This window comes from Meles meles, chromosome 15 (genome assembly GCF_922984935.1).
Source record: "Meles meles chromosome 15, mMelMel3.1 paternal haplotype, whole genome shotgun sequence".
Classification (NCBI taxonomy): Eukaryota; Metazoa; Chordata; class Mammalia; order Carnivora; family Mustelidae; genus Meles; species Meles meles.
The window spans coordinates 13,191,733-13,202,158 of NC_060080.1; the positions used below are offsets into that span (position 1 = coordinate 13,191,733).

Here is a 10,426-nt window from a genome sequence, read left to right on the forward strand (position 1 = left end):
TAAGACTGTCAAACTAAAAGAGTACAGGAAGGAGGAAGGGGGACATAGCAAAGAAAAAGTTGGGTGACAGAAAACAGAAAATAAATTGTATAAAAGCATCCAGCAAGCTCAGTGATCACAATAAATATAAGTGGATTAAACTCATCTATTAAAAGGCATTATATAGGATGAACAAACAGAATTCATCAATATTCTGCTATTTATAGGGCATGTGCAGAATAAAACTACACAAAATTTGAAGATAAAAAGATCTAAAAGATTACCATGTAAATATTTACCAAAGTCATGTAGCAAAATTAACAGAAATAAAATAGACTTTAGAAGAAAAATAATTATTATGGAGGAAAGGAACACTGAATTACTAATGAGATCTACTGATAGGATATTACTATTATCAACTCTGTGCACCTAACAATAAACTTGTCTTTTGAATATTCAAAAGAATAACTATGTCATAATTCTTTAAGTATTTTTAGAATATTATAAAAATAGAACAAAAGTCAATGAAAATGTAATAATTCAGTCTACAAATTGAAAATTGCAAAATAACTCCTGCAGTTAGACCTCATTGGAGGAATTTGTCTTTCAGAATCGTTAAAACGCGGAAAAGAAATGGAATTCATTGCTTTGAAATAGAATGGGAAAGGCCTGGTATGTATTTACTCTAAGCAAAGTTTGTAACATTTAACCATATATGTTTAGCAAATATGATATACATATGTAAAACATGTTGGTAACCTTATTCTCTTCGTGAGGGAGGGAAGGAGACATATCACATGCACTGAGGATTGATTTTGTAGTTTACATGTGCTATTTAAATAAGTTTTGACTAAAGTAAATATTAAAAACTTTAATTTTATCTTAATATCTTACATTGACATTTCTATTGTAATTAATGTTTAAGAATGTAATATGGAAGTTGTTTTGGTCCATATTTCTGAAGAAAATGCTGCTGCAAATGTTCTCCTTTCTTTACTCTGTTTCGTTTTCATGAGAATTGATAGTTGTCAAATTACTCTTATTTTGCTGCAGGCAAAAATGCAGTGAACTCTGAATTAGCTCCCAAACTGAAGGCAAGGAAAGCACAGGTTATTTAAAATGGAAAGTAATTCAAAATTCATTTTTATTTGCTTTTGAAATTAGATTGTGTGATTATATGTGAATGAGTGAGGCTGTAGGTTTGTCAAAGTTTAAGTTATAGGTAATTTTGAAGAACGAAATTATATGGAATTAGATAAACCATTCTAAGCAATACTAAGAACACAGAAAGCTGAAGAATTTTGAGGATGTTTAGCAACAGTTTCACCAACTGTAGTATATTTTCAGGAAAGAAAATTGTATTAACCCAATTTGGCAGTGGATCTCTGTTCAGAACTGAGCATTGTCAGGGACGCCAGGGTGGCTCAGTGGGATTGAGCCCCATGTCAGACTCCCTGCTCAGTGGGGAGCCTCTTTCCCCCTCTCCCTTTGTCCCTCCTCCTACTTCTGCTTTCTCTCTCTCTCTCTCTCTCTCTCTCTGTCAAATAAAAAAATAAAATCTATTAGAAAAAGAAAAGAAGAGAGCATTGTCCTTTGTGGGTGCTATTTCTTAAGGGGAAAATGTACTCCTAACCAGTTTAACTACGAAACACTGTTAATTTAATCTGTTTCCGTTTTTTGTACTTTAAACTCATCCACTAATATTTCATTATAGTCTAGCTTCTCATGCGATTTTTCCCATATGTAGGATAAACAGAAGGATCTAGTTTGTTTATATATCACACTATAAATTTACATGCAAGCATTCTCATTTTCCTTTAGTAGCTGCTTATGAGTCCAGTGAGCCTGGATGTATCCTCAATTCTGTTCTTTTGAGGAACCATCACTAAAGAAAGTTAATATTGGAGTTCTAAGGAACTGTTTATTCCCAATCTTTATCTGGAATTTTAACATTCATTATACTAAATTAAAAGCAACCAACCTTATCTAGGCAAAGTGTTCTATCCTGTAGGTGCCATCTTTAGATCAAGAGAAATTAAAGTTCTCATTTTGAAAGGAATCTTTTTCCAGGTCTTGCCAGGAAGAAGAAAATCAATTCTATTCTAGTATCAGCTAGTATTAAAACAGTGAACTAGTATCAACTAGTATTATCTAGCATTATCAACTAGTATTAAAACAGAGATGCTGTAAAGCAACACCTGTAATGAATTATCAATTTGCACTTGACTTTGCTTACCGGGTAAACTTAATTTTACCTAGAAAAATTGAAATTTACAAATCGGCAGTTAATGCTGTTTTTGCTGTATTTTTGATCTTTTAGAACATTATGCTATGGAGGATAAACATGGAGAATTGGTTCTACAAACAATAGAAGAAGAATCATTGTTTGAAGCAGCTTATCCTGAGATCGTTGCTGTTTATCAAAAACAAAACTTAGCACTGAAAGGGAAGAAACAAAAAAGTAAGTATCACATTTGATAACTATTTATACCACACCCAAATGTCAAAGAAGAGTTACCTATTCTATTGAAATCTTATCTTGCCCAACTTTTGCTGAAAGTTCCATAAAATCAAGAGTTAGGAATTTCCTCTTGATTCTTTGTCTTTTTAAAGCCATGAGTAAACCGTTCTGCTCTGTGTCTGCTAACTTAACCAAGTGTTAATAGTAACTTTACTATTGCTTGTTGAGCAACTAGTATGCATGACATGTTTTGAATTATAAACACATTTTCTTTATTTCCTAGAACTTGATGAGGAAAACAAATTCAATTATAACATTGTTTCCAAAAGAAAATATTTTATAATATTTTATTAAGAATTATGTTGTTCTTATAACAGTTTCCAGGAATGCACTGAGACAAGAAAGACAAAAATAAAAATTACTCATACAGAAGATTTCTGATCTGGACTCTTTGTTTACACAAGTTAAGGAAAATAAACTAGATTTTAATAGTATTGTCTTTTTTTCTTTTCAGGCATGAAAATTAAGTCTAAAGAAAACAGTTGTCCAGAATCAGATAATGTGATGAGTTCCCAGTCACAGATGACTTTAAACCCCACATGTGAAGTCTTTTCTATACAGAATTCCAAGTTAAATTTGGAAATTACCCCTGATTGTGCATTACCCCAGAAATCTATTTCTGCATCATTGAATAGCTTGATTTTACCTGAAGATACTCCCTGTTTGAATACACAAGAGCATTTAATGTCTTCTCCAAGACCTTTGGCTATGCAGCAAGTTACAGCTGTCAGTAAGTCTCTAATTCCAGAAGCTAGTCAACCTAGTACCTCATCTCATAACATATCAGCAATTGCTGATCTACAATTAAGCACCATTGACTGGGAAGGTACTTCTTTTAGTAATTCACCAGCTATTCCAAGGAACACTTTCCCTCATGGTTTAAAATCAAAACTTGAAACAGCCATCCCTGAAAATTTTAAAAATTTCCCAGAAGAATTATCATGTGAATCAGAATGGGGTACCACAAACATTAATAAAGTGTTGGATCAGGATCTTCAAAAGACTAATCCTGAAGAGCATCTACTTTCTGGCATTACTCATTTACATCTTCAGGATTTGCCTTTAAAGGAACGAATACGTATAAAATCATCCTATCTTCAGGATAATGCACAATCAAATGTTGACCTGAAAACTCCGTCCCTAGGTACCATAAAAGAATCTTTAATTACTAAGAGTGGTTCTGATTGTCCATCACATCCTTCAAAGGATCTTCTAGGAATTGATTTGCAAAATGAATCTAGACAATCTAAAGTTATAAAAGAAGATCAGCTATTTCAAGAAAACTATAAAACGAATACTTCTAAATCTTACTCTGTCAACAACCCAATAGTAAAGACCTCCAGTGTTAGAGCTGGACCATCAAATACTGCTTTAGATCATAGTAGAAAAGGTGATGTGCAAACCACTCAGAAAAGTGTAATGAAGAAGAGCGTTTGCCTTGACAGACATTCCTCCGATGAAGAGAGTGTCCCAGTGTTTGAGAAAGCTAAAAACACAACTCAGAAAATGAAGCCTAGTTCTCAGCAGCATAACCCAGCCCCATTCAAGAAAGATGATGCCAACAAGTTGAATAACTCTAAAATATATATTGAAGAAACTGAACACTGTGTCCAGGCTTATAAAACAGCTGGAAATGAAGAGGACTGTTTCCCAGATGCAGCTAAAGGTTCTCTGAATTTTCTACAGTGTCATAAGGACAGAGGTGACTCTGGAACTTCTCTGGATAGTCTTCTTCCTTTAAGGCAAAGATTAAAATTAAGGTTCCAAAATTCTTGAAATGGAATTAAAAATATTTAGTTATAACTTAGTATTTTAGGACCATCAGCACTAGCAGAGGCAGAATCTCTACATTTGGCATAAAAATGTAATGTGGTTCTGTGTATCATGAGATACCTTTTCCATTTTAATTAAATTTATAATTAAAAATGTTGTCTAAAACTTTGGTTTTAAAAGGTGATCCTTGTGTTTAAAACTTAGGATAATGTATATTTTTAAAACATACTTTTGCCATTTTTTATATCTTTATTAATTTTTCTTTAAAGTTTTAAGATGTTAGTACAGTACTAGAGTAAATGTTTCATCCATTTGCTCACTTTTGTTCATTTCTTCCACAAACCTCTGAAGTTTTCATTTATAGTTAAGCTTGTTACCATGAAGATAATTCTTTGTAATTGCCTACACTCCCTCAGTGTCTTCTGTTGTGCCTTTCCTGAGAGTTTTATTTTCTCTCAATATGAAGATACAGTTAGTGTGCTCTTCCAATGTTGGTAACCTTATTCTCTTTGTGAAGGGCAAAAATGGAAAAGGAGGAAGATTCTCAGTATAATCAGTAAAAATGATAGTGTAATGGCTGAAAAACTTGAGGAAAGCTATTTCTTACATAACCCCAGGAATCACAGGTATGCCAAATGGAAGATTTTCAATATAGAATATATAATGATAAGAGACTTAGAAATTTGCTCAGGATCACACAGCTAATTAATAATGGTGTGGGAACCAGAATTCTTGCCCTCTAATTTATTGGCTTTTCGGTTTTCATTTTTTTCCATAGCACTTTTTTCTTTTCTTTTTAAAAGATTTTTGTATTATGTTGACTTCAATAACTCTAAATATTAAATTGTGCATTAGTTTACTTGACATTCAAAAAGTCTTTGGTAACCAGACTGGAAAGTAAAAAGTAAAACTTGCTATTTGCAGATGACAAGGTATTTATATACAAAATTCTAACAAACCCACTAGAAACTATGAGAACTAATAAATGATTAAGCAAGGTTGCAGGTTACAAGATCAGTATACAAACATCAATTTTATTTCTTACGTCTACAATGAATAATACTAAATGAAATTAAGAAAATTCTGTTCACAATAGCATCAATAAGGATAAAATACTTCGGAACGAGTTTAACGAAAGAAGTGCAAAATGTACACTCTGAAAACTACAAATATTGTTGAAAGAAAGAAAACCTAAATAAATGGAAAGACATCCCATGTTCCTGGATCAGACAACTTGATACTAAGATAGTTCCCTAACTAATTTATAGAGTCAAGGCCGTCTACATCAATTTTAGCTGATTTCTTTGCACAAATGGACAAACTGATTCTAAAATAATTATGGAAATTTAAGGGACAGAAAATAGGCAAACAATCTTAAAAAAAAAAAATGGGGGGACTTGCCTCTCCTGATTCTGATTTCAAAACTTACTGCATATTTTCAGTAATGAAGAATATGTTGTAGTGGCATCAAGGTACACATGTAGATCAATGGGATAGACTTGAGGGAAAAGATATATGCTCTTACATTTATGTACAATTGATTTTCAACCAGAGTACCAACACAATCAATGGGGAAACAGTATTCTTTCATCAAATTCTACTGGCACTACTGGATATCTGTATGCAAAAAGACGAATATTGAACACTACCTCATACAATGTGCAGAATTAACTCAAAATGGATCAAAGATCTGGTTGCAAACTGTAAATTCTTAGAAGAAAATATGGACATAAATCTTTGCGACTTTGGATTAAGCAATAATTTCTTAGATAAGACACTGAAAGCTTAGACAACAAAAGTAAATACATTGTACTTCATCAAAACTAACAACTTTTGTGTTTCAGAGGATACTGTCAGAATGAAGAGACAACCATTAAAGAGTAGAAAATATTTTTAAATGATGAATGTGATAATGGACTCTTGAATAGAGACACATGTCTAAAAAGCTCTTACAACACAATAATAAGACAAAAGTGAATAAAATATCTGAGTAAACATTTCTCCAGAGAAGATGTACAAAGGGCCAATAAACACATGGAAAAAACTCAAATTCATTATTTATCAGAAAAATACAAATCAAAATCACAATGAGATACTACTTTACACCCAATAGGACAGCCAGACAGAGTCATAAAGACAAGTGTTGGTGAGGGTATGGAGAAATTTGCATTCCTACCAGAAATAACCTACTGATTGGAATGTAAAATGGAGCACCCATTTTGGAAATAGGGGATTCCTCAAATGGTTAAACATAGTTACCATATGATCCAGCAGATCCACTCCCAAAGATATACCCAAGGGAAATGAAGACATATATCCATCCAAAAACTTTTACGCAAATATTCATAGCCCCAAAGTGGAAACAATCTAAATGTCCATCAACGGGTGAATGAATAAGCAAAATGTGGTATATCAGTACAATGGAATATTGGCAATAAAAAGAAAAGGAAGTACTGATAACCTGCTACAATATGATGAACCTTGAAAGCATGCTAAGTGAGAGGCGAGTTGGAAAATATTACATATATGATTCAATTTATGTAAAAAGTTCCAAGTAAGTAAATTTATATAGAAGCAGGAAGTAGACTCAGGGTTGCCAAGGACTATGGGAGTTGGGGTAGAGAAGGGGAGGTTGAGGAGATAGAAGGGAAAATGACTGCTAATGGGATGGTTTTTGGGGGGTTGTGGGTGGATGAGGAAAATGTTCTCGAGTTGATTGTGTTGATGGTTGCAGAACTGCAATTTACTAAAACTTGAATTGTGCAATTTAGATAAATTCTATTGTATGTGAATTATATCACAATAAAACTTTTAAAAATAAAATAAATTACAGAATATTTTATCTGTCCAAACTCCTTAGTATCTAAAATGTTTATACTCCCACCTCTCCCACATATGCAGTGCCATTATTATTTTATTGTTTTATAGAAAACAAGTCCAGAGTAGTGAAGAGATTTTTCCAAGATTGGCTATGAATCTTTGGTTTATTAATTTAACATTTATTACATTATGCCATATTGTAAAGATTTCATTTATTTATTTGGCAGACAGAGATCACAAGCAGGCAGAGAGAGAGGAGGAGGGATCAGGATCCCCACGGAGCAGAGAGCCAGATGTGGGGCTCGATCCCAGGACCCTGGGATCATGACCTGAGCTGAAGGCAGAGGTTTAACCCACTGAGCTACCCAGGTGCCCCCAACATTATGCCATATTTTATAATTAGATTTAAATTTGAAATATTTGGAATTTTTGTGCTTTTTCTGAAGTTATAATTTTGGTTTTTCATCATTTAACTAAAAACATATAAAATGCTTTGAATCAAGTTAAACTTTTAGAGAAGTGTCATGTTTGTGGAACACTTATTATATATAAATTTCTAGGCAAGGGGAACCCTAAATAAATGCAATCAGTGCTCTCAAGGATCCCACCTACCCTAATTGAATGATACATCTATCTCACATATATTTGATATGTTTAAATCAGTGGTTATTAAGTTACTTATTTTTTAAGGTAGAGTTTTCATGTAGTTAATAAAAATGGTAAACTAGTACAAAAAATATAGAGAATGAAAAAGTCAATGTCCTTTCTATTCTGATGACCAGGGCACAATTCTGGCATCTAGAGGCAAGCACAGTGTCTAATTTCCTATAGATCCTTCCAGAGGTGTTCTGTACCAAATTATTACTATATTTTAGAAATTACTCTGTACCAGTAAATACGGTCTGTTTACTGTATTTTAGAAGTTACTCCGTATCAGTAAATACGGTCTGTTTACTGTATTTTAGAAATTACTCCGTATCAGTAAATACGGTCTGTTTACTGTATTTTAGAAATTACTCCGTATCAGTAAATACGGTCTGATGTTTCACTCTTTAGTGACTCCAGTATCACCCCATGTACGTCTTTGCACAGGTGCCCCAGTGGTGTGTAATGGATATGAACATCATGTTAGATTTTGACTGTTGAGACATTTTTGATTCCCTAAGGCCTTCTAAACTATGGAATGTGAGCTAAATCATTTGAGTGTCTCTTAAACACATTTGATTTTGGTGTCAGCTTCCTTTTAAGAATCCGCTAAATGTCCTTAAATAGCTTAGAATGATTATAAATGACATGAATTTACATACGAAAATAGTACATTTGCTTCGAAGATCTTACATTAGAAAAACTTGACAATATGTCTACCAAGAAGGGCATTTCTTTTTTTTTTTTTAAAGATTTTATTTATTTATTTGACAGAGATCACAAGTAGGTAGAGAGACAGGCAGAGAGAGGAGGGGAAGCAGACTCCCCATGGAGCAAAGAGCCAGATGTAGGGCTCCATCCCAGTATCCTGGGATCATGACCTAAGCCAAAAGCAGAGGCTTTAACCCACTGAGCCACCCAGGCGCCCCAAGAATGGCATTTCCTTGGGAAAAAAAGAGTTTCAAGTTTTAGCTAGCACTCACATAGTTTAGTAATCTCAATTTTAAGTGCCCATAAAATGTACATTTTTTAAAGTTTTATTTATTTAATGCACCACAGGAGCTTGAACTCACAACCCCCAAATCAAGAGTCACAGGCTCCTCTGACTGAACCAGCCAGGCACCCCATCCATATGCCCATACAATGAACTTTTAAATTTTTTTTCAAGGAACTACATTTTGATCTTACTGCACAGATGTGTGTACAGCTCTAAGTTCTGTTAACAGTTGCACAACCTGGTGCTACACACTGCAGATGAGGGTGAATTTTTACTCTGGAGTAATTGGTTTTATTCTGGACTTCTCACTTGATCCCACACACCATGCTAAATGTCTTGATTATGTCCTCAGAAATACAGCTAAGGAATCAATTCCTTTTTTTTTTTTTTTAAGATTTTTTATTTATTTGACAGAGAGAGACCACAAGTAGGCAGAGAGGCAAGCAGGGAGAGAGAGGAGGAAGCAGGCTCCTTGCTGCACAGAGAGCCTGATGCGGGGCGCAATCCCAGGACTCTGAGATCATGACCTGAGCCGAAGGCAGAGGCTTTAACCCACTGAGCCACCCAGGCGCCCCAGGACTCAATTCCTTTTTAACTTTACTGACTTTTTTTTCCTTTATTGAAGTATAGTTTACATACAATAAAATCCACTCATTGTAAGTGTAAAGTTAGGTGAATTTCAGTAATTGTGTATAGCTGTATAAACTCTACCATAATCAAGATATAGAAAAGTCCCTTCACCCTCAAGTTTCCATATGTTCCTTTGCAATTAACCCTCTCAGATTATCTTGATCCCAGACAACAGCTGATAGACCTCCCTTCACGATGTCTTTGGCTTTTCTAGAATTTCTATAAATGGGACCATTCAGTATGGAGTCTTTGTGTTGACTTTCTACCTAGCACATGTTTTTAGAACTTATTTATGTGGTGTGTATTAATACTCTGTTCCTTTTCATTGCAGAATAATATGACATAGTATTAATATACTGTAATTCTTTTTTGATCCATTAATGAAAAATAAGATTGTTTTTACATTTTGGTTATATGAAAATGTAACCATGAATACTTAGACAGGCCTTCAGGTGGACATACGTTTTCATTTCTCTTGGATAGATGTTTATCCAAGATTGCTGGTTCATATAGTTAGCATATGTTTAATTTTTTCACATACAGTCACACTCTTTTCCAAGGGCATAGAATCATTTGGGTTCCCACCAGCAGTATGTGGAGGTTCCAATTACCTTACATCATCACCAAAACATAATATTGTCAGTCTTTTTCATTTTTGCCATTCTAGTAGGCATGCAGTGATATCTCCTTGTGGCTTTATTTGCATTTTCCTGAAAACACGAAGAACCTTATGTGCATATGGGCCATTCATATATCCTCTTTTGTGAAATTCCATTTTTTCTGGCCAAATTTAATTGGGTTGTTTGTCTTCATGTTATTAAATTATAAGTGTTCTTTATTTTTTCCAGCTATAAGCCCCTTGTTAGATGTGTTTTACAAATCTTTGCCTGACTCTGACTTATCTTTTCATTTGAACTATGTGTTTCAAAGAGTGAAATGTTTTAAATTTTGATGTTTATTTTATTAATTTTTGTTTCCAGTGGCATATTTAAGATATCTTTGTCTAACCTAGTGTCCCAAATAATTTTCCTGTTTTCTTCTATAAGTTTAATGGTTTTTTT

At 33.7% G+C, this 10,426-nt stretch overlaps 1 protein-coding gene across 1 annotated transcript in view; it reads left to right on the plus strand.

Moving 5' to 3' along the window:
* GEN1 (GEN1 Holliday junction 5' flap endonuclease) overlaps window positions 1-7,030 on the plus strand; it is a 31,476-nt gene extending 24,446 nt beyond the window's left edge. Inside the window, exons 12-14 of the mRNA XM_045980014.1 lie at window positions 590-651; window positions 2,300-2,440; window positions 2,955-7,030. Coding sequence (XP_045835970.1) covers window positions 590-651; window positions 2,300-2,440; window positions 2,955-4,276 — 1,525 coding nt within the window. The 3' untranslated portion in view covers window positions 4,277-7,030. The remainder of the gene's footprint in view (window positions 1-589; window positions 652-2,299; window positions 2,441-2,954) is intronic.
* The last annotated feature ends 3,396 nt before the right edge of the window (window positions 7,031-10,426 follow it).